Source organism: Cucurbita pepo, chromosome 1 (assembly GCF_057944985.1).
Source record: "Cucurbita pepo subsp. pepo isolate OVF chromosome 1, ASM5794498v1, whole genome shotgun sequence".
Classification (NCBI taxonomy): domain Eukaryota; kingdom Viridiplantae; phylum Streptophyta; class Magnoliopsida; order Cucurbitales; family Cucurbitaceae; genus Cucurbita; species Cucurbita pepo.
The window spans coordinates 7,563,869-7,589,530 of NC_141798.1; the positions used below are offsets into that span (position 1 = coordinate 7,563,869).

At 34.9% G+C, this 25,662-nt stretch overlaps 1 protein-coding gene across 2 annotated transcripts; it reads right to left on the reverse strand.

The window, feature by feature from the left end:
• Positions 1-2,260: 2,260 nt before the first annotated feature.
• Positions 2,261-24,959, reverse strand: LOC111776232 (ARM repeat superfamily protein). 2 transcript variants are annotated; one of them, XM_087124502.1, is made up of 35 exons: positions 24,529-24,959; positions 24,168-24,229; positions 23,891-23,983; positions 23,576-23,747; positions 23,187-23,302; positions 22,092-22,178; positions 21,890-22,006; positions 21,732-21,795; positions 21,485-21,627; positions 20,603-20,650; positions 20,458-20,526; positions 17,279-17,354; positions 14,263-14,393; positions 13,314-13,373; positions 12,763-12,832; positions 12,615-12,679; positions 12,046-12,107; positions 11,839-11,962; positions 11,629-11,686; positions 11,385-11,497; positions 10,774-10,851; positions 10,586-10,648; positions 10,382-10,477; positions 10,194-10,297; positions 7,365-7,554; positions 5,779-5,893; positions 5,191-5,303; positions 5,034-5,111; positions 3,716-3,778; positions 3,488-3,616; positions 3,288-3,341; positions 3,114-3,194; positions 2,745-3,013; positions 2,568-2,639; positions 2,261-2,474 (listed from the first exon to the last, which is right to left on the reverse strand). In XM_087124502.1, the coding sequence occupies exons 1-33, from the start codon at positions 24,650-24,652 to the stop codon at positions 2,963-2,965; spliced, it is 3,069 nt and encodes a 1,022-aa protein (XP_086980628.1). In that variant the 5' UTR covers positions 24,653-24,959; the 3' UTR covers positions 2,261-2,474; positions 2,568-2,639; positions 2,745-2,962. The 2 variants fall into 2 exon arrangements, with proteins under 2 accessions (XP_086980628.1, XP_086980626.1); XM_087124500.1 differs by having other exon boundaries at positions 2,261-2,639.
• Between the last annotated feature and the right edge of the window lie 703 nt (positions 24,960-25,662).

Sequence of the window (25,662 nt, forward strand, 5' to 3'; positions counted from 1 at the left end):
AGTCACCGGACATTTGTTGTTACTAAACAAAAAAGTTCGAAATTTCAATATAAAGTTAAGAGATTTTGTTGCGTAATTATCATTATCATTTTGACTATTGAATCAGAACATAATACAAGATGCTTAGCTCCCAAGGTCTATGGTGGCAGCCTTTGCAGCGCTATGAAATAAAGAAACTAAAGTGAAAGGCTAAAGAGAGAACCTAAGAACATTACACAACCAACAAAAAGTGGATTTTGTGAAGCATAAGTAAAGCTAAGGCATTAAGTTTTGTCGGCTAAAGAATGGATAAATTTTGATAAATATCACGTTAAAGCGGATTACACCCTGTTGCAAATAGTGAACAATATGACTTAATGGAGACGATTACCTCATTTTACTGTGATACAAATCAATCTATTAAGCAAAATTTAAATGAAATCGACATTTCCATATTCCATCTTCACGATAATGGTATGTAACATTGACTTTTATTTCAAATCACATGCTAAATCCAACATTGATACTGTACGATTCTTTCCTCTAAACAATTCTAATTAAAAAATCGTATCCAAAACATAGGAACTAGACGTAAAGCAATAAAATATTTGAATGTTTGTAGAGTACCATTAAAAAGTGAGTGTATTAAATTGATGAGATCAAGAGGGAATCTGGTAGTTAATATAGAAATGTCACAAGTGGGTAAATATGAACACATTGGGTATTGAATTCATAGATAAAGAAAGAATCTCTTTATGCCACAGTTGATTGAAAAGTTAGGGAGTGAGATGGTGGGCCAAGGTCAATGGCCTGGGTCTTGCTTTAACACACCACGTGAAGCTCTCCCACGCCTACCACCAATAACTACTGCAGTTGAAGGTCCAAGATTGCTCGGTTTGAAAGCTATCATAATGTGGCATTTTGGTGACAACCAACATGCCGTCTTCCTCCCATTTTTCTATTCCATTTACAAAATACTAATGCCTGTAAACGAATATAAAAGGTGCACAAAGGTTGGGCCTTTTCACTAAGCGTCAGTGGGGGGCTGCAAAAAGAGTACCAACAAGAGAGGGCACGGGCTGTCGGGCACTTGGCACATATCTCGCCATTGATTGTGCTGCTGTTGAATAAAAAAGATGCCCATTCCTGTTACATGCTTCTACTATTCAGCTTTTTGGTGCTACTCCCATTTTTGGGGCACATAAATAGGAAGCGAACCATAATTCACAGTGTTCCATCATGAAGATCTGTTGCTAAATGTAGAACATTTCTTAAAATCTAACATAATTTATGAGCGACATTTGGCAGCATAGTTTGTTGCATTATAAAAGCTATTTTTCTATGAACATTTCAGAGAAGGGGGCACAAGAAATGAATTCAATAATATCCACCCTTCCACAGTTACAGGTAAGGATTAGGTGATGATACCAGCAGGTGAAAAGAGAATGTGATCTAGATCTAGCAGATGACCCGCCCATGTTCTGTCAACAGGCAGCGTCCTTAAAAAATTAGAGATATCAATAAACCAACGTGAAGTATCAGCAAATTAAAGACTTCCTGTAGAACCATTCTACCCTGAAAAAATGAGAGGAGAACGCAACCACAGTGGTTGTGCCTGCATACCTGACACAATCTGAATACAGATAAATGGTGCCCCGTGTGGGGCAGACCAGTTTGGCGTCATAATGGATAGATGTAGAAGCTCAACTGAATGATAAAAGTTTCAATAATGAAAGCCCAATTTAGATTCTAAGAGCAAATATTGCTGAAGAAGCCTTCATAATTGGTCAATCCATAATCCTCTTCAATCACACTCCCTTATCCAAGCTAACTAGAATCGTCAAAGCTTGTTAATGCTTAATGCTCAATGTTCTTGTTTGGGCCTAACACAAGATCACGGCCGTGCAGCATCCTTATCTCCAACTTGTATGAGTTGTGGGTTTGACTTCAAAACTATCCCTTGTTTATAATAGAATCCAAATGTATTCAAATATAAAGAATATCAGAACTACAAGATAAACCAAGTGTTTCAAGGTAATAGGACCTTTCCTTCTTGAGATCATTCTCAAGCCCTAATTCACTCACCAAAATAATGTCTAATTTCTCTCTTCCTCGCCTCCTCAATTTATAACCACACACCCTAACAGCTTTCCTATATAAGTATTAATATACCCTTAATATCCTTATAATACCCTAATAACCAAATAACATTCTGTTTATCTCATTAACTTGCAAGAAATCCAACTCAATGTTCAAACAACCCATACTAATGAGCAAGTCATCAAGAACAAAAATATTCCTCAAATATTCACTCAGCAGCCGAACCTTTCTCTATTTTTACAGATAGTAAAAGTTTATAACAGTTACATATATCTTCTTCATCTAGAAAACATAAGCTAACAAGGAGATAACAATTATACATCTAAAAAGAATGATCGAATACTCCAGAAAAGACCTAATATACAACACTCTAACGATTTTTTTGGTTCTCGCTCCTGTGATTGGGGGCAAGGGGATATCAGCAAGGAGGGAAGCTGAAAAATTGACAAGCTGGAATTTGAGCATCAATTAGAAAGCCAACGACACACCTGAGAAATGGCAAACTCCTCGTCCACAGTGACTAGCACTTGAACAGCCTTTTGACAAACTTGGAACAGACTCTGCGATAGTGTGGTAAAAACATCACCTTTCTATAAGGTCAGTAAAACAGACCAAAGCAGTAAAACTAGTTGTAATGTGTGGGTTCTCTATACTGCATAACTTACATGAAGGAAACTTTAAAAAAGAAAATAACCAAACTGATGAGGCTGACATTCACAAGGAAGTCCCTCCCCCTCTCCCACCTCCACAACCAATACCATCATCAATAAAAGAACCCCAAGAAGAAAGGGGGCGTGCCGGCAAGAGGGAATGCAAAACTGATTCTTGTATTTGGAATTGGATAGCAATTAACAACCCGAAAAAATCACCAGTGGTTAGATACTCAGCGACTTAGTACCATTTGGATAGCATTCTGTTGAGGCTGGGACAGACTCTGCAGTAGCAAGGGTAAAATATTGTGTTCAATTAAAAAAACCAAAGCAGCAACTACTACTGTAAAAGGCTCCAAACTGATTGACTTATATAAAGAAAACCTTGAAGAGATTATCAAAGTTCTGTCTGTCATTCTGATACAAGTTCATAAAAAAGTCCACCAGATATTTTGCCAAATTAATCTGCAAAAGTGAGGAAAAAGAACTTAAACTGCAGACAAGATAATCATAATCTTTTACTACATTACGTTGACATGTAGGCAATAGATTTAATACCTGATTAAGAGGATCAGATACAGTAAGTAGGTCATCTTCATACTCATCACCTTCCTGTACATATATAAGCATTTGATAAATAAACTAATAATATTAAAATCAATTGAAATGTTAATAGAAAATAATAGTAACCAAACCAAACTAGAAGTACACATTAAGAAAATCCTGGAAAGATCAAACTCATTATGTTTTGAACATACCTCATCGTATACTTTTGCCATCTCTTGAAGATAATCATGGGTGTGTCTGCCGAGTGATGCAGCATTGACAAGAAGCAGGTTTTCGTCACTTGAAACACCATCTGCCTCAGCATCCTCCCATTCGCTATCCTGCAATTGAATTTCCAATTGTCAAAGTTCACTATGATAATTTGGACATCAAAGTTCACTAGGATAATTTGAATAGAGACAGAATGCTAAGATGTGTACCTGATCATCAACCAATACTTGTTCACGGATTTCAATTAGTGCATCAGCCAATAAAGAAAATATCTGCAATCATTAAAATTAGAGGAAAACATAAAATAAGCTCTCTCAATTTTTGCTGAAAACATCACCTAATTCCATCCAGATAATCTTTGATAAGGAAAGAAAGAAACGTGGATCAGATTGGGGATCTGGGAATATCTAAGCAAATCTTCTAATAGGAATGGACCTGACCTGCTATAATTCACCTATATGACGAGGAGAAAAAGGTGGATCTATGGAAATGGCTTCTTTCCTTTTCTTTTGTTGCAGTGATACTGGAGAACTCCCTATTTCAATCGATTACTTCCAGCATCCCAGACTATAACTTTTCCTTGTTTAAAGTTCCGGTCAAGATTGCTAGGACGTTGACAGAGGTGATTAGAGAGCATAGTCAAATGGAAGTGAGCTGCCCCTCTCTACTTCTTTCGGTGGTTTGGAATGGAAAACTTTAGATGAGTTCAAATCACTATAAAGATGTTCTCACATAGATTCAATCCAACCATCTATGCCAGGAGGAGCACCGGCTGTGCAGAAGACCACAAATTCGAATCCCCACAGTGACAAGGGTATTTTGTCAAGGACCATGTGAATCACATCCTAATTAGTGAACCCTAGGTGAGCGAATACATGAATTGAGCCCATCAAATGAATTAAATACCAAAAAGATTCCCAAGCTTTCAACTTATTTTCAAAGACGAATCATTCCCAACCAAAGTTCTCACAAGGCTCCCATGATAGCTAACGCAAGATCAAATGACCAGAGCTTTAGTATTGAAGAAGCCCAAACGGCAAAATTTGGGATCCAAGAATTTTGCGGAAACATAACCTGCTTCCCTACATTCCAGATGAGAGGTTGAAGAATGGTAGGTTAGGCCCTAGCAATATTTCAAGTTGGTCCAAAGACGGTAGGAGAATCTTTAACGACCAAGCTCTTGAGTACAGCGTATTGAGGCCCCTAAGTCAAATTTTGGATACAAGTATTTTGGGGAAGCATAACCTGTTTCCCAACTGACATTTTCTTCTCTGATTACAATATAGAGAATTATATAGTTCTAAGTGTACCCTTTTTTTTGTTGTAACAATGTATACTCATATGACCTCTTGTGCTCCTTTCATGTTAATAAAGGCTTCGTTATTTTTATCTAGATAAATCAGTTCGATATTAATAGTAAACCAGAAAATATCTTTGCATCTATCATACCATTATCATCAATTCTGACATGCTACAACCACCCATAATCAATCTCAAATTTTAAAATGATTTCAGGTATCCAATTACCTTCACTGGAAGTGGAATCACTGTCCACTGATCCAGAGCTAATTTTCCTTTTGATCGAGTGGTTATCCCTGCAGAAACCTTCATGTGGAAGAAAGTGAATGATTAATTTGCGTTAAAAGTACGATTCAACAGCCTAACATCAAATGCACAACCAAACCTTAGTAAGTTGTACTTGAACACTCATTTGTGCTAAGTGAGGATTTTGTATTGACAGCAACAGTGCCAATGCACTAGTAGTGACTTTTATTTGATAAGCACCCTGAATCTCCCCTGCAACCATTTGGCGTGGATATGAAAACAAATTATCTATTCCTTAATAATCCAAATTCTGAGATATATTAACATGGGTATACTTGATAAGATAATATTTTACAATCATCTAGAAAAGAATCGATGTAAATTTATTAGATAAATGCAATAAGTAGTTATTTGTCTGACACTCGATGCAGCTAGAAGTATAGTGTCTTATGCATCAATATCTCAAATCTGATTTTGTACAACTAAGGTGACAGAATTTATGCAATATGGGGAGTTAAAAACCATGCAGACATATGAAGTTAGGCACCAAAATGTACGGAAAATTAAGAAGAGCAAGCTATATACTAAATGAACATGTCAGCTTAGATGTGCAGAAAAGAAAAAATTAGGATAAAGGAATAAAGGGCTAATGTCACAGACGGACAGAAGTTGGAAGTTCAGATACAAAATTTTCTCCTTTCTTGAAAGCAGTGGCAGAAAGACAAACCTTGCAACTTCGTCCATTCTGACATCAAATAAACAAATGCATTATCATGGCCTTCAGCAGGTATTGAAACTAGCAAATCAATAAGCTGTTGAATATTAGGGGCACTCATGTGAACCTGAATTTTCAAATTGAAAAATATGCAATTAATAGACAGTAAAATATACAATCTACATCAATATAAAACCAAAAGGAGTACATCGAAATTAAAGGATGCATTCGTACCACTGGGTATCTACAATTTCAATATTTTTCAGTTTACAAGAATGCTCTAGATAGAATCCTGGGTAAATTTTAACAAAAGTAAAATCTTGCTTCAAAGTATTAATTTTCTTTAAGCTCCAAATGAAATTATTTCATAGCCAAATAACTTCCCAACTTAGTACTAATTGATAACTTTAACAGCATAAGTTATTTCATCTCCCCTAGTAAAAATTAGCAAGAATAGCTTGAATGAATGGATCAATCTGATTAAGTTTTACAAGTCAAGGACATTATTACACAAGCTATAGGGAAAGTCATGTTCAAGTAAGATCGTAAAACTACAACCTTTATAGTAAAAATGAATATACTAACATTTAAAAAATATATAATAACTAATTTCATAAAAATAATTTCCAATGAAAATAAAATTCAAAAACATTTGGCCAATAACTTCAAGAATTATATAAATTGAAATATTTAATCGTTGTACCCCTACATCACTTTTCAACTTTAGAGATTTCAGTCGGAATTTTAATGAGTACAATTGGTTAAGAAAATTGGAATATTATCATCCTTATTTCTCAAAATTGTACAATTTTGTTAAAGAATACATCCAGCTACTACTGACGGCTACAAGAAGATAAAAGCTCAAGAAAAAAATATCTAGTGCATTAAATTTGCAGTTCTAATTTCACAAATTTGAGTGGAATCAACCCAAACTCAATTTGCTTGTTTAGGGCATCAAGAACTTTTTCCCCAACTAAAAGGTTTGAGTTCCCACCCAATGTTATATTTAAAAAAAAAAAAAAAAAAAAAAAAAAAAAAAAAAAAGAAGAAGAAGAAGAAGAAGAAGAGTTACAAAATTGAATGAAGTTTATAATAAATTTCTTTACTTGCCAAAAACAAAAAGTCTGAAAGCTAGAATTATAAAATTGAATGAAAGCTTGGTTTCTTACCCGCCCCCCCCCCCCCCCCCCCCCTCAAAAAAAAAAAAAAAAAAAAAAAAAAAAAACTGCTAGAATACTAAATACACAGATTTTAAATTTGGGATCTGACATTCACTATGTGAAAGTTGAATCATTTTTCTACCTTTTTCAAATGAAAAATAACTGTTCTAAAATATTTGTTTGAATTTTTTTTTTTTTTTTTTTTTTTTTTTGAATTTTCAAAAGAAATGGAAATCATAACACTTAAAAGTGTTTTGATCTCAAAGCTCTCATGTTAACACGAAAAATTCCCAAGGATGATTAAAAAAAAAAATTTTGTTTAAGATTATTGATAATATTTAGAAAATGTGAGAGCCCCACATATTGATCAACTAATAATCAGAAAAGAAAAAGGGAAAAGAAAACTGACTAAACGTTCTTTCACTCGAGGACAATTACCAATCGAGCAAAAATAAGTATCAACGAGCCTCGCACTCCTGCAATTTGAACAGATTGCATTCGCCTAACCAGTGCAGCAACCAGGTCAGGAAGATGTTGGGCCATTTGCGATGGAAGATGCAATATCAATTGCAGGATAAAACTTCCAACTAAAAAAGATCCAGAACTTTCCATCTTAGGATCTAATAGCCTGCAATCATATTTGGATGCATCCATCAGAAGTTTCTTATAATTCAGCAAGCATAGTTTAAATGTACACAACTTAAAATGGAGTCCTAAAGCCCTTACGAAATTGAAATACAGGGCTAAATAAATATTCAATTTCTATCTTCTCTTGAAGATGGAAGATGGATATTTTGGATTAGGATGTTTTAATAGAACTATTTATGACACTAAAACATGAAGCTTAAATTAATAACGTGAATATTTTGAAGTACAGAATCCCATCAAGTTCAGAAAAAAAAAAAAAAAAAAAAAAAAAAACTCGGTACAAAGACTTGGAGCACCAAAGAGAAGCAATAAATCTGGCCCCTTCAAATATATTCTTGCCCTTTTATCTTTTTTTACAAAAAAAAAAAAAAAAAAAAAAAAGAAAAAAAAAAAGAAAAAAGTTATTTCTTTCCAACTATATTTCTCATAGATCGAAATTGAAAGGTTTTTGTGTTTTCCCAAGATTTTTCCTGACTCTTTATTCCTCCAAAAACCATTACAATTTGTTGCAACTCTCGTTATTGACTTTGCAAAAATCTATCTAACTTTCAGGAGATTCAAGACTTTGATTTTATTCCTTGTTTTGCACTAACTTAACTCAATCTGGTAGAAGACATGCTATTGTTTTATTGGTTTTTCACAATACACACCAGTCTCGAGAGGAGTCCACCTTCAACACCTGCTTTATCAAATTTTCCTCCACCATATCTTCCTTTCCTGCTCATTTTCTAACAAGGAATTTGACTGAGAAACTGTTTTCAAGGTCTATACCTTATTATCCTCCCTATTTCTTGGCCTACAAGAGGTAAACCTTCCAAAATACTTCTGTATTCTTATATTTCTCTATTGGACAGGTTCCTCAGAATAATTCATCAAGACTGAAATTCCTCATTAAAAAACCCCACTAACTAAACAAAATAAAATTAAGATATTACAAGAGTAACCCCTCTGCTGCCATCATTCGTGATTTTTTTAAATAGTATCATTCTTGAATTATTAATTGGCTTAGGACATCTCGCTAGCACAACTTAAATGTTTAATGGTCGAGGTTTAATACCCCACCCCAACATGTTCTTAAACTCAAAAAATTGGCTCAAGACAACTCCAATGATTAGAAACAAGGACGACAGAGAGTATCCTTGTTGTAGCCTTCGAGTAGTTAAAGTATTCCTCTTGATCTACCTTTCAGGGTGGGGGGGGGGGGGGAACCAAGAATTTGGTTCCTTGAATGCATCCCATCATCCACCTAACCCAACCAGACCAAAGCCCCTTCTCCCCAAATCCCAATAATGCTTCCAAAAAGTTCCCATCAACAAGAAAAAATTAGGAATTCGTGAGTCCACTTAATTGTTTAAAAACATTGGAGCCATGGAACAAGCAAGTTTTTGGGGGTATTATGAAGGATAAAAGAGTCATCAGGGGTTAGGATTTTGTCAGGAAGAAGTTAAAAATCAAATCTAAAAGAACAGACTAAAAAATGATCTGCCTGGAGAGCCATTAATTTCTTTGTAGGATACCTTGTCCTTCTCTCATATATTAACTTCACTGAATATGCTAACGGTTAGGGAAGGGGGAAAAAACTATTAAATAATTGAAACCAAAGATGTCTTTTTCAGAGAAGCCATTACCCATTTCCCCTGACTCGAAATTTGTAATGCATAAGGAAAAGATGGTTTGAGTTAAATAGAATTGGTGACTTTTGCAAAATAAAATATTGAGGTCAGATCTAATTACATGAGATAAAATTAGCCAAATCCAAATTGTCATCTCAAACTGAGGCCCAAAGGGTTTCCATAGAATTCCAAACTCAAGAGAAAGCACCAGTTCAACCTGAAGATAAATAAGGAGCCTACACCAACATTAAGTACAGAGGCATTGAGAAAAAGACAGTCACTGTCAGCACAAGAAAGAGCAAGCAAAGCCATTGCAAGATTCTTTCTCTGAACTGTATAAGATTCTACAACTGGTAAAGAAAAAAAATGAAGAAATAAGACATTCCATAGGTACTAGATATTGTAATTTTCTCCTGATATTACAATGCATTTCTATCTGTGTTATCTTTGTTATAAATAGAGGGAGTTTGCATTTTTGGAGGGGGTCATTTTGGTGGATTATCAATTGTGGGACTTGGGAACGTGGCCTCTTGAAACACTATTAGATATTGTAAATTTCTCTTGATATTACAATACTTTCTATTTTTATGTTATCTTTGTGCTTTCTTGTGTTTGAGTACCTAAAAAGTCGGTATTATAGCATCAATTCAGGCCACGGGTCATGTACTAGAGTTATTGTGGGAGTTCAGAGGTCATTGGGCAAACAGGTTGAATATATGAAACCGATACAATGGGACCTCAAAGGCTATTCGATACTGTAATTTCTCTTGATATTGCAATTTAGTTTTATCTTTGGGTTGCACACTGTTTTCTTGTACTGGGGATCCTAACACCACCCTTAAGGGACAAATTTGTAATCTTTCTTTCAACTGTACTAAGGTTAGGATGAGGGAATTTGCATCTATCACTCTTTCTTTTCTCAACCTAACTCCTAGAATAGTGCTCACCCATGTACTAGTATGACACATTTGAAACAGATGAAAAATGACGAGAACTAGTTGATCACCTCGAAGCTGCCGCAAGCAAACTTTTCATTGTAAATCCAGAACCCCAAGTAAGAATTTCTTGCTTTCCCCCAGCTACAAAAGCTGCTAGAGATTCTGTAGCAGTCTGATAACCAGGAATGATAATAATTTATTTGTTATGTAAATATGACAAAATCTTAACAGAAGAACAGCTTGTAAGTAGAAAAACCTGCAATTCACTATGATCATCAGTTTGAAGGACTATCCTGACAACACCATCAAAACAAGCATCATACGCTGCTTTCACAACATCTATTGGAGCATTCTGGGCAATGCCATTACAAACCGTAGTTAGAGAAATTGGTTTGAGTCTTACAATACACAAAGGCTGAAAAGAGGAAACAATAAACAAATAGCATGAAGTTTATCTTGCCTTCAATAGCATTGCCAATAGATCTAACGATCCAGGTACTAAACCATCTGGTTGCTGGTGGGGCTGATCGTCAAGATGCAATAAAAAAAAAAATCACCAGTGAGCATTAACAGACAAACAAAACCCAATTACAAGAGAATTCTCCACTTATTTAAAAGATAATCTCAGAGAACGGTAAAGAACCATACTTTGTCTAGTATAGGCACTAAATATGGTAAAATTCGTGAAGCTAACGAGTGAACACAACCAGGAGAATTTTTTATTGCCTGTAGGAAATTTCATGGCAAAGTAAGAAAGTGGTCAGCAAATATGTAAATATATGCAATTGACTTGAAACATGGTATAAAATATGGGTATATGTACATTAATACAACCATAGAAAATTGAAGTTCATAAAATTACATTACTCTCTACAAACTTTAGGTAGTGCTGCCTGAATACCTGAACATATTGTAGCTTTCAGAAATGCCTAATCCTAGATTGTCTGCCAACAACCAACCCCCCCCCCCCCCCCCCCCCCAAACAAAAGAAAAGGTTACTATATCTAATAGTGTCTTAAAGTGTAGAAAGTTAGAAAGACATTCGATTTCCTGTTAATCTGCTTCTAATTAAAATTAAGCTGAGACTAATCTTTCACAATAAAATTTTCATATTTAGTACTGATTCTTATTTCTATAATTTCTTCTAAATGATTGCAACTGAAAGCAAATAAAAAGAAGCTGAGGCAGGATGAAAATTCCATATAAACCAGTAAGTACAGAATCAAGGACGTCAGATAAACAATTTTTGCCAATATTACCTCGAGAACCTCGATTATATCAATGCTGATAAAAGGATCAGAGACATGCGACGCCCACATTTCAAGAATCACAGGAGAGAGAATGGGCTCTATTGAAGCGGACAATTCACCACCTACAAGAATCATTGAAGAAAACACAAAAACAGATAATCAGCAAGATACAAAAAAAATTGATCAAAATCACCTTTCAGCTTCCAGGACTCTCACTAAAAGCTAAGCTTTTAGCTCATTCAATTAAACTTACCGGCCTTAACTGCAGCTTGAAGGGTGTCAAGTACCAAGTGCAAGGTATCATCTGACGCCTATCAAAGCAAAATGATAGCATTCGATAGATGTTGTTTGAGAAAATTAATTTATCATATTGACAAAAAAAATAGTAATTTTTTAAAATTCATTAATTGGTATACTGTATTTTCTGAAAAAATAGTTTCCTTAATTTTCCATAACCAAGTACCCCATTGAGAAGATTTCCAAGTGATGAAAACAAAAACATCATTTCAGACCCAATGATTTCTTTGTTTGCTTCAGGTAGGAGCTCAGAAAGTGCCCTACAGGCGCCAACTTTCACGGGAGGTGGCCTGCCAAAAGGATATTGATACAATAGAGATTATTTCACTATTGGCCAGTAAAAAAAAAGTGCAACAAATTTAGACAAGCTTACACATCCATGCCAAGAGCCTTCACAGCTTCATGAAGGAACTGATGAATAAGGTCACGCCTAATCTGCCAATATAGAAACATTACTGTGAGGCAGAGGAGAGGAAGATGACCTTAGAAGTACGGAAACTAGTGTGTTTGTGTCGGACATTTGGACACTCCAATACTTGTTGGACACATATTAGACACTAGTTAGTGCAATAGATGTATAAAACACTAGTCGTATAAAGTAAAAGTAAGTCCAACATTGTTAGGCATGTATCGAACATTTGTTAAGCATACTATACAAATACATATATGACAAAAATAATAAACTTTGAGAGAGAAATGCATCAAACTAATTTTTTAAACATATAAATGTATAAATTCATTGACCTTTGAATTTTCTTATGATATAAAAATGATAAATAGTGTATATTTTAATAAATATTTCCTTGTCGTGTCCGTGTCCTAGAATTTAAAAGGTTGACGTGTTGTGTCTGCATCGTATCCGTGTCTCATATCCATATTTGTGGTTCTTAGAGGACGAACAAAAAAGAATATGACCAAACATGAGAGAGCTGCATGTGGTACCATAGAGGAAAGCTTGGCAACTGACGTGAATAAACGAGCATAAAGAAAAGGACAATCACTAGGACCTGCAAGAGAAAAGAAAAGTTGATGCAATAACGTGTTTACAATAACCTTAGCAATTGAAAATGATGTAGGTAAGCAGAATTACTGATAGACATGTCTTCAGTTAATACTTCCTCCAAAAAACTTTCTAAACCAACTCTTGTCACTCCAGGAGCCTGTAAAAATATAATGTTTAAAATTGTACAAGTATTTCGATAAGCGAAATGATATAACAAAAGAGTAAAGTGTATGGTTTTGTAAAGCAAATAAGGAAAGAAAGTACAACTGATAAACTCTTTGAGAGAAGCATTCTCTCCCAAGACTGAACTACTTACAGGCATGCCAACTAAATGCTAGCATCAACTATTATATAATTGCTTGTTGACTATCCAAAGGGTTGCATCACACCCTTTCCGTACCTATGATGCCCTATCAGTCAAATACTAACAAACTAATCACAAAAACTGTCATGTACCGTCCCACTCGTAATGTGAAATCAATTGGAGGTTTCCTAGTCCTATCCTATCATATTTCCACTCAGAAAACAGCTCCAAGAACAAAAATATTCTTATGAGTTAAAATAAAAATTCAAAAAATACTTGCATAACATGATTAATGCAAGAACTGAGTGATAAAAACGTTTATGATTGTTCTAACCTCTACTTCAATCAACTGCTCTGACAAAGAAGCTAAAGCGAATAGAACAGCCTCCCTGATCTGTCACATAAATCAAGCAAAAGTATGTACAAAGAATAATAAATGTTCTTTTATCATAAGGATCAAGACCAATCACTCCATGAGAATGGATAGCGAATGAATATGTCCATATAAAAAGCACAAAAATGCATGTTCACTGTCTCTTATGGGGGAAAATTCTGGACATACATTTGGAGCACAATGCATATAGGAATCAGATTCTACACCACAAAAAGCATCGCTGAGTTGAAGTCATTAAAGATATAGCAAGATGTCATATTCCTACTATCGGAAAATTTAGCATTCAGAAGAAAAAGATGCCGACTGGTGTGAAATAGAGTTTATTTTAACAAAGGCCATGATGGAAAAATACTGAAATCTAGGAAGCTTCCAGTTTCTTTCTTTGAAAGCAAACAAAACTTTTCATTAAAATTATGAGTTACAAACAAGGTTGCATAGAACTTAAAGCTACCATCAAATTTCTCCCTTTATGAGTATGTATAAGAACCAGCTGTCCAAAAGGAACAAAAGACAACCAATAACAGAAGGAACAAACCTAAACCCAGCAAACTAGAAAGAAACCCAAATCCCATTAGAGCCATGAAAATAAGAGGAGAAAAACCCAAATCCAACAATCTTTTCTGACTTTGAAGCTTATTGAGACCAAATATTTGTTACAGGGATAATCAACATCGCTGATTGGGCAAATGATAAAAACCAAATCCTATTTTCATACAACCTTTCAACACTTGGCTGCCATCCGAACGGTCTATCAATGCCATGTAATTTTAAAAAAAAAATTATTATGAATCAGACATATATCATCAATCATTTTATTCAAAAAATATCTCCTCTACAACCGAAGTGTTGTTTTTCAACCAAAAAGAAAAAGAAAAAGAAAACTACTCACTCTCCACCAAACTGAAGAACCAGAAGCTTTTTCTCTTTTTGACTCACTGAACCGACTTTTGGCAGCATCTATTATGGCATTGATACCATCAAGACCACAACTGCCAACAATTTCTTCAAGTAACAGTGCACCTGGAAGAATCATATACAATCTTTTTTAGAAGATATGAGAACTTACAAGAAAAAAATACAAATAGGAAACAAAATCCTACTGAATAAGTAAAATTTATAACTTAGGGTTGTACATTAAATCCTATAAAATTTAAATTTAAATTTAAAAAGAAAAAAAAAATTAAATTTTAAAAAGTGAGACGTCACAAAAATTAAGTTAAAGTAACCCACAAGGAAGTCCAAAAAATGAAGTATAAGCCACACTAGATTCTTCTAGTTACACTTTGCCCTCGTACATCCTATTAAATCATTTTCTTTTTCTTGTTTTAAGCACATGCAGATAAACAAGCCTAAAAACTGACATCCTATTAAACTATAACTGAACTTAAAAGCTTAAGCAGATGTGTTGTGGAAAATTTAAATTATTAACACTTATCCTTGTAGACTTAGAAATTAGCACAACGTTTCACAAGTGATTATCCATATCAATTATAAAGAAATAACATAATAGTAGTTCAAGGGTTCTTGCTCTAGTACCATGTTATTTTTTTAAAAGATAAACAATTTCATTCATAAATGAAATAAAAGGAACTTATTGACTTTCCACACCGAAAGGTGTATCACAGAAGCTAGCCCTGGACGACAATGAAGAAAAACTATATTCTTCAAAGGGATTTTATGTTTATACTAATATAAAGCATGAAACACAAAATGGCTTTGGTACTACCATGTTAAACCACATCACTGAGCCTACAGTAAATCTTTCTTTTTTTCATATGCGTGAGTGTCCAAGCCAGTTTTTGCACATCTTGACTATTATCACAAGACAACTGCTAACACTGCTACATTTGGTTGCCAAATAAAAATGTAGGATATTAAATCCTAGTTAGGTGACCAACATGAATGGTAAAATTAATTATCAATATATATTTTTAACTATCCCATGAAAAAGTGCATTGTTCTTCTTACTGAAGAAAAAACTCACCAAAAAGAGAGAATGTATCAACATGGAACTAAATTGAAACTAATACAGTTTCTATAATTAGAAAATGGTTGGTGGACAATTATGATGGCTTAGAAGAACATTGGTTGGCAGAGATAATAGACCATGGATGGTATTTCAACGCCTGAAAACCACATAATTCAATTAGTGGTCATGGAAGTGAGGGATGCTCCATCACTTGTCTCTAGTCAATAACTGGATTAAAAAGTTCATTTAGATAAATGCTTCTATAGATTATGTAGTCTCGCTGCTTGCTTGCAACTATATGCGAAGAGTGGAATGCTTCAAACTCAAGTCAGTCCCTTGATTTAGGTCTTTAATGACAGCAAGGTGGAAGAAGCCATGTTGACCTCGGAAAGCCAAAATTCCCTCTCACTTAAATCTCTTTATACACAACTAATTAAGAAAGAAGCCATGTTGGGGCCAAGACTTGGCAAAAATAAATATGGAAAGATAAAATTGAAAAGAATACCTTGATGCAATTGCTCTGCATCGTTGGACTCAAAAAGAAGGCTGAAGTGCTGTTAAAGGGCCGTTACAACTTATAAGTTTTGTGATTGGAAAGAAATAACCACATCTTCACAGCCAAAGAAGCTGGGAGGGAGTTTTCGGTACAGTAAACTATCAAGTTTCTTTTTTGCGTTCATTTTATAAATTCTTATGTAATTACTCCCTCATCATAATATTTTTAGTTGACTGACGGGGTGACAAGAATGAATTATCCTTAGGTGAGCCTAATTTGGAAGTTCAAGATTCCAAAGGAAGTGAGTTTTTTTTTAATGGTCTGTAGCCTATAGAAGTCAAATACGCACAAAAAGCATCAAAGGAAGTTTCAAAACTGGATGATTTCTAGCCTCCATATGCTGCCTTTGTTTACAAGTGGAATCTCTTGACTACATATTCTCGCATTGACCATTAGCGGCAAAAGACTGGCGGTCTGTATTTTTAAGTGTTTGGGGTGGATTATTGCCTCCCTAAGAAGATTGGTGGTTGGCCCATAGAAGCAATGGCCAACGAATGTTTGGCAGCAAGGGGAAAGTCCTTTGGAGATGTACTACGTGGTCACTCCTCTGGGATCTTTGGAAAGAAAGGAATAGTTGGGTTTTTGAAGATAAGTGCTTTTTCTGAATTTTTGGCTTTTAGTAAAACATGTAGCATCTGGGTGATAAAATCACACTAGATTCTTTTGTAATTACAGCCTTTTGGTGATTATTAACGATTGGAAGGCTTACCTTCGCTAGTTTTATGGAGAGGGATAACCTCTACCGTTGCTCTTAAGCTGACCATGGGTTCAAACCCTATAATGAGTAGGTCATTTGGGACATCATAATGAGGCCCGGTGGCCCGAATGTTATGGCATTTTCCACATGCAAATTCTATAAGGCATAAGGTTATAGTGATTATTTAAACTATAATCAGTAAAGAGGGAGAAAGACACTCACACCAACCAAAAGCCAGATAAAATATTGTCATAAAGTCTATCATAAGGAAGAAATTGTCTTTTATTTCCATCGTCACAAGTTTGATTAAAACTTCTTTTTTATTTAGGTAAGAAAGGCAACACCCCATTCATATTTTCTTTTTTATGTAAGAAATCATGTTTTCATTGAAACAACTGTAAGTATATACAAGGGCAACACCCCATTCAAAATTGAATCCTTAGATATGACAGAAATCCAAAGTGGCTTTCACCACCAGGGCTACTCTCATCAAGATGAAATCAATATTTTGATTGATACATTTGCAGTATATTAGATCCAACTTGTCATTTGAACATTTCAATTGTATCAGATTCAAATCTTTTTCTTTGTTATTATATACAATTCAAATCTTATATGCTGGAAAATCCAACGACCAAGTCACTAAACAATGTATCAGGAGTCATAAGAGAAAATAAGCATACCTGAAACACGACAGCTAAAGGTGCCATCATCCTCATCGGCAACAAATTGATTGGCATCCACTGACCACATATGAAACTAGTAGAAAGTAACATTTTAGACTAAGACAGCTTTTAGTTAAAAGTGCTAAGCAAGAACAACATATAAAATTGTCAATGTTCAACTGATTTAGGCATATACCATCAACCAAGAGGTTAAAGATTCAAATCTCCCAACCCCACATCAAGTTAAACTCGCACAGTGTTCAAAAAGAGTCACAAAAAATAAATTATATGAGAAAAGGTTTGGACAGAATTCATGCACAGCTGAACCTCTACAAGAATACTATATGAACCAAGGCATCAATCATGGAATATTAAACTTTAAGGAAGATGCGAAGAAAATGTCATTCAAATTATCATAAGATGTTGCAATTCATTCCACATTAAAGAAGAATCAAGCTTCATTTATTCTTGGATGGTCATAAACTTTGGGTGGAGAGTTATGGTGTTTCTTTAATGTATTTTTAAGACTTTTATTTACTTCAAGGTTACATTTACATAGTGGCTAATTATGGTCATGAAGTATAAAGGTTACAACTTTTGAAATGCCTCATGGAAGGTCAAGGGTTTTCATTTTGAGGCTATATAAAGCTATGTTTGTTATATTTGTAAAGTAAACTTGAAAAATGTAGTCAAAAAAGCATTTGTTCTTTCCTTTAGCCAATGACTAAGTTTCTTTACAATTCTATGTAGTTTAGGTTGCATGTTTAGACTCATTCAAGCTTGACATGATCGATCTTGCATGTGGAGTGATTCGAATCTCAAACAAGTGTTGTTCTTGCCTTGAAATATTTGATCAACAAGGTAATTCGAATCTTACTTTCCCTTCGAGTGATTCCTTATCAAATACTTAGGTCTAGAAGGCATATATAAAGATGAATATATATCAAGGAAAACACATGAACTTGAAGATAGAAGAGAGTTTTTAATAAGGTGCCTACGCCACTATAGAAGTTGTTCTCTTTCAAGGAAATAGGCCCCAATCATCTGTCTATCCAAAACTTATAGCTTTGAAATTTTTGAAGTTGAAGAAGAAACCACTGTTGCATTCATCCATTTCCTCCACTGATGGTCGAAGGCATTCAAGGATTGCATCTTGGTAAGACCAATCAACCTATTAATAGGCCTTTTCAAGGTCGAGCTTTTGGAGGAGACCTTCTTCTTAACTTTATGCTCACCCGCCACCTCGGAGGCTATAGTGCATCTAAAATCTGGGGGTCATCAATGATAAGGGGGAACACTTTACTTGAACGTTCAGCTAACACTTCTAAAATCAGCTTTGTATAAAGAGGAGATAAGACTAAGTTGTGCATATTCACTCACCTAGTTGGCCCTTGAAATCTTTGGAATGAGGCAAATATGGGTCCCATTAGTTCTTTTTAATCTCACAGAAAAAAAAAAAAATCATCGATTGCTGATTGCTGGTTGCTGGAAGGTGGATACAAAATGATGGGACCTCGGTTTTAGAAGAGGCATTCTGAACAAGAGTTTGATAGCTGGATAAGTTTGGTTGGCTTGATCGACACAGTGAGGTTGGGTGACAGTATGGATAGAGCTTGCTGGTCCCTTGAGAAATCAGAGGCTTTTTCTACAAAATCTGCTTTGATCAAGTTGACTGAAACCTCCCTTAAACTTAAAACTCTCATGATTGATTTGATATGAAATTTCAGGGTTTTAAAATGGATAAAAGTGTTGCTATGGAGCGTGGCATATCAAAGTTTGGCTACGCATGATAGAATCCAAAGGAATTTTTTAGCATGAACTCTTTTGTTAGGGGGCAATGAAAATCTGGACATTTGTTCCTTCGGTGTCCTTTCTCCTTGAGAGGGTGAAATCTTTTTTGCTCAAGACCTTTGGAGTGGCTTACTAAAGCTTTAAATGGGTGGAACCTTAGCGGGAAAGCAAAGGTGTTGAGGAGTGGTTCAGCTTGGGCCATGTTTTGGAAATTTGGATGGAAAGAAACCGGAGGGTTGACAAAGATAATTCTTATACTTTTGAGTTCTTTTTTAATATTGTACAAACCAATTCTTTTCTTTGGTGCCTTAAGCACAAGATATTATTTTGTAATTATAATCTAGTTCAAATACTCCAATATTGGGAGGCGGTGCTTCATTAGTTTCTCTTGGGAGGGGGCTTTCTCACTCCTCTTCCCGTCTCTTTTTGTTTGCTTAATATATTTTCTGTTTTGATACCAAGTATCCCTTATATTATCTACTTCCTTTTATTGTCAGATTTGAAAAAGAACATATATCTTGATATCAAGATTCCTTTTTATCCCAGAAAAAGCACTTGGTGCCACATTTTGAATCATGTCCACTTCAAACATCAGAATAAAAATTCAACGCCGATCATAAATCATGCATATGTGGAGTGCTCATGTGATGTCATAAAAAAGAACTATTCGGAGGACATTTTTTAATCATACATACTAATTTTCATTTTCTGAAAAAAAAAATGAAGGCACAATCGATCAGAGGATGTATAAGAAAACAAGAAAACTAAATGGAACTCATCAAACCTGCAGTATGCAAGTGAAAAATGTATACTATAGCTTCCAAACATGTGTGGTATCTCCACAACTTATAATTTAAACTTAGGGTTTGACTGCTATCCAATTAAACTATATCCTTTCTCTACATTATTCACAAGATTATCCAACAAGGACTGTCCTCAAAATTACTAGAAAAGAACAAACCATAAAACAGATTCAAAATATCCCAGAGTTTTTTAATATAGGGATTGAAATTTTTCATTAAGAAATGAAACGAACAAAAGAAACAGAAATGGCCAGACAAGAAAAGGGCCCAAACGACAAAAGCACACATACTGAAAGTTAAGCTTTCCAAGTTAAAAGTGATACAATAAAAAAAAAAACCAGAAAAATTATATTTGAGAATTTATATGCAACAAACTTTAAATATGCGTTGGAAAGGACAGGCTTAGTATGACTGAAAATATGATTTTTATAAATATCAGGAATTAGTTTTTTTCAACATAAGAATAAGTTAGAAATGTAAAAGAATAAAAAATATTTCAAGATTTGAAATACATTGATGCAAAGAATACTATTGAACTAAGCTAATATTTAATGTTCAACTCAACTTTCTGCCCAAGGAATACAATGAAAAGTAGAATAAAACCTGTTGCTCCGTAATTTGTAGAAAAGCAATTGTGTAATAAACCAGCTCCCCTAGATTGTTCTTCACAAGCTGCAAAACTAGACCAAATGAAGTTAAAGAAGGATGCAATGTAAAACAATTAGATGTATTAAATATTTTGACGCACCTTCACCAGTTTTGAACTTCCAACTATTGTTAAAAGAAATTCGAACAACTGAAAATCCAAAAGACGTGAAAAAAACCATTCAGTTATAAGCTACATAGATTTTCCGGATGAGAAGGTAAGCAGAAGTGTGAGGACACAGAAGAAGAAGAAGAAAAGAATACACAGATAAAAGAATAAAAGAATTTTGGATTCTACATGGTCGAGAACACTTTTTAGTATATTCTTTCTGGAGTTTTCTTTCTTTTCTTTTTTTTTTTTTTTTTTTTTTGGGGGGGGGGGGGGGGGGGGAGAGAGAGAGAGAGAGAAAGAGAGAGAGATCACAAACCAAACCAGCTTTAAAATTTTTCAAAAAAGTAACTGTAAGATTGTAGGCATCATACAAATGAATTTAGACTTTAAAATGAAAAACCACCCCTCGTGAAGAACAATCTCTTGACCAAGAAGAATGGTATGATTCAACACAAACCAATTGATTCTCCAACAAAAATTTGTTTGTAAGGTCACGAATAAGTTCGGTATGGCGTTTAGAATGATTGAAAGCATTTTTAGCCAATTAAAGTAAATTTTAAAATTTCTATGATGTTTGATTACAAAGTCAAAAGTAACAATGAAAATTCTAAAACACCTTAAAAAGCACTTTAAGGTGCTTTTAGAGGACCTTCCCCAAGATTGCTTATAGAGAAGAGTATTTCATTAAAATCAACACTCTCCCTGAACAGTAACTTCCATGAAAGTCACTAAAACCCACTATTAAGTTAAAAACAGAGAAAAAAAAACAAAAGATAAAATTGAGGAAAGTAAAACTTCAAAAGCACTCTCATTTCTGAAAGTATCTACTGGTTCTCACACAAAATCAATCTACAAATATCATTAACAATTAACCTGGATGACAAAAGAATCAAGACTTTTGTCAGCACCATCAGAATCGTAGCTTCCTTCATATGGATCTTCTACACCTTCAATGGATGATCGTACATATATCTCTAGAGATGACACAAATGTCTGCCACACTGATTGCAAAATAACTACAACCAAGTAAAGGATATTGTACAAAAGTTAGAAAGACAGGTCTGTCAAGAAAACTGAAAAAGCCTCTAAACCTGTGAATAAAAAAAGGAGGTTGCCGTACTTGTAATATCACTTTCTGCAAAACTAGGGAAATTCTGAAAGAACTGGTTCATGCACTTTAAGACCTAATAATAAAAAAACAGACGCAAGAATCACAGCTTAATTGTGCACCAATTGACTAACAAGAGCACACATATTGCAAACAAGTCAAGAAATAACCTCCATTCTAATGCTCCAGTCATCGGGATCTTCAGATTGCACAGGATGACCTAATATGCTAGAGAACTGTTCCATCCATGGTTTTAGCATGGGTATTACCAACGCTCTGGTTTCTTCCTGATATGTTTAAAAAAAAACAAAAAAAACTCACTCGCAAACAATCTTGATAAACAATTGCACCAGTTAAGTTCCAAAAAGGTACCTTATACACACCACTCATCGCCCCTAACATGGATATACAAGAATAAACAACTGACAGGGCCTTCGTACGCAAATACTTGTCATAAATCTGTACAAGAAGTCCATATTTGGGTAAGAACATCATAAGAAATGATAGCCCCCTTTCTCTAAATTTGACATTAAACTAAATTTTTAAGGAGCGATAATTTATATTTTAAAATAATGTGAAAGGAGTAATGAAGTATGCAATAATCAAAACGGTTCAAGTAATTAAATTCATATGTTCAATGACACCGTGCCTTGTAGACAAGGATTAGAAGAAAATCCAAATCAAACAATCATAGGTCCAAAGAATGAGATATTTTCTAAGAAATAAAATATAAAATCAATCATGTTCATGCAATTGTATGCATAAAAGGACAAGTTCAACGCTTTCAGTCCATCCTGGACGTTCATATAATTACGATTCGAATTTTCATTATTTTTAATGTTCATAATTTGTTTCTTTCTGTGTTCGTCAACTTTTAGATTTAAGAGAAAAAGTAACTAGCATTCTAGTTCTCAAGTATACCCAACTTAAGCACCAAATACGTGTGCAATAGGTGTAAGTGGGTCAGAAACCACATGCAAGTTTAACATGGAAATACTGTCACAGTATTCTTGCTCATAGGTCAAAAACCCATTGGTTAGAAGTATAACCCTCTTTAGTAAGTTCAGTGAGTTCTCTTTCTTAAAGTTTCTCTTCCCAAATATAACATCTGGTCTAATGTTAGAACTGAGCCAATTCTAAACAAAGACTCCCTTTGAAAGCTGTTAGATAGAACGTAGTAAGTTTTTTCTTATCACCAAGTTAAATGGAAGAATCTCTCCAAAGGGGTGAATCTTATTCTTCGATTTGTATTATAAAGCCTTCTGCCACTAAGAATTTGTCAATTTTCTATCAATCCAAACACAACTTCAATGGTTTCTTTCTTCAGCACAAAGAATAAAGCATATGATAATGCATTAACCATCAATCAGATAAAAAAAACAATTAAAGAGACGGTTGAACGTTCTGTCTCAGCAGTAAAAGGTAATCACAAAAATAAATTTCATTTTTCAGAAAACGCATTCATACCTCTGTAGATGAAACAATTGAAAGCAAGTGTGGGAACAGAGAAGGTATAAGTCTTGGAATCATTTCACAATCCAATTCCCCAGAAAGTAGAGCCAAGCACCTTAGACCTCCATGCACTACAAAATTTTACATGAAGCAAAAATTTATTCAATGAAGACTACACTTAACAAAGACCCAATATAAATCCAAAGGAAAAACCAATGGTCCGCTGTTGGATCATTTGTGTTGAGCAAGTTCAAGTATTATTTATAATTGTCATCTCAAAACATAAAAATATTGCTCAGAGAGCTCAATTAAATCAATACAAGAAAATAGATAAATATAATCCAAAAGAAAAGGATAAAAGAAGACTACAGTGGAAAATAAACATCATATATATAACGTCATACCACCATTCACGTTTATTCGATTATTCATCAAATTCAAGAGGCAAGGCAATAGCTCGGGCCATTCCTCTGGCCAATCATATATTGCGATTGATGCCACAGCCATACTAATTGCTGTACAGATTTTTCTATGGGAATCATCCAACGTTAATAAAAGAAGCTGACGAATGGCTGCCTGAAAATCAAAACAGTGAATTAGAAATGTAGAATTTTAATATTGAAAGGATGTATCCAAGTGGTGACATTGGATGTGACCAGACAAGATAAAATAAGACGCGAGAAAACAATAAATGACAGCTTATGGTGTAAAATAGATACCTTCTCATCATTAGAAACGGCAGGATGCTCAAATAATTCATCACCCTCCTGCCAGTGTTTCTTGATGAACTGCTTTAACAGGACTGCAGCTAGGTAATTGCGTTAAAGTCCGACGCAAAAATCGTGGAATAATGCAATCCCAAAACCGTTAAGATGAGTAAAGGACATGTTTAAACTAGCAATTTCCCTTATGTTTCCTTGGAGCACAAAAATGGAAACGAGAGGCAAATAACACCGTAAAACGAAGAATTTTAATGGCAGTGACAACAAAGGATATCTGGCGCAATCCTACAGGAAGCTCCCTGTTGGCCGCAACTTTGGATAATGCAACTCCAAAACCTTAAAGATGAGCAAAGAATCATAATTAAGTCCATGTAGTAGAATAAGTTGATCGGATGGAGAAGATAAAATGAACCAAACAAAACTTAATCTGTTTCAAAACGTATATGTATAATATGATACGCAATTCTGCCTAACACAATTATAGAGCCACGCCTACGAGGCGGAAATGCGATTCATCTACTGTTTGGATAATATGGAAAAATGATCCCATTCAGGAAGATACACGATAGTACAAGAGAACAAACGGAAGTCAATAGGAAGAACAATGAGCTGAGAATTATAGTAAAAACAAGAACCTGGTTGAAGAGATGCTTGATTTAGCGAGGCTTCAGCAAATGAGCGAACCTCGTGGTTGGGGTCGAGGGTGGCCGACAAGGCATTGATAAGCCACTGTTGATCCTGATCAATCACATTCGCCATCCTCGAGAGCGCCGAGCAAAGCGTTCGCAGTTTGTTCCGCCGTTTCGGAGTTCACTCTGGTCGGCTTGGAGACTGCCGCAGCGTTTACCCGGTTGCCTGCTTCCAATTGTGGGCTGCAAAAAACGCGCGTATGATGGTTCGGAGCAACAAAAAAGGAAATGGAGTTTTACCAATTTTGCAATTTCCCCCTTATAATTCTTAGGGTTCTTGCTCTAAAACCCTTTCGTTTTGCAATTCTCCCTCTTATAATACTGTGATTTTTGCTTTAAAACCCTTTTGTCCTGTCTCTTGTGCTGGATTTTTGTGAGGGGTTTTTATGAATATTGTTCTAAAACCCTTTTGTCACAAAGGCGAGAAGAAAGTTTTGATTTTTATCCCACTTTGATTTGATTGGGTATGTCTAGGCAGCCTAATCGAAAATGAGCACCAAGAACTTGATCTATGACCTAATAGCGACTCCTCCATAAGCATATGCATTGAGAGCGAACTCAAAGCGAGAATAGCGCCTCTAACGTACTACCTTTCATCTACTAAGTCCATCTAGACAGTATAATCGATAATGGGCACCAATAACCCGATTTACGGTTTAATAGCAACTCCTACATAAGCATACGCAGTGGGAGCATAACTCAAAGCAAGAATAACCCCTGACCTACCACCTTTCATCTATCGAGTCCGTCTAGGCAGTATAATCGAGAATGAGCACCAAGAACTCAATCTACGATCAAATAGCAACTTTTACGTAAACATACGCACCGAGAAACATAACTCAAAGTGAAAATAGCGCCCCTGACCTACATAGTCATTCTTGCAAATCTGGACGTTCCGTAGTTGTTTTGCTCAAACTTTGACTCAAGGACATTTCTTCCTACAAAAATGACATGAGATATTTCTTAAATTATTAATATTAAAATGATGACTAATTAACTATAGTCATTATGATTAATTTTATTATTGTTGTCCAGTGAGTCATTATAACCCTCTTGAGTAGAATCAAGCCAGTACCGTTG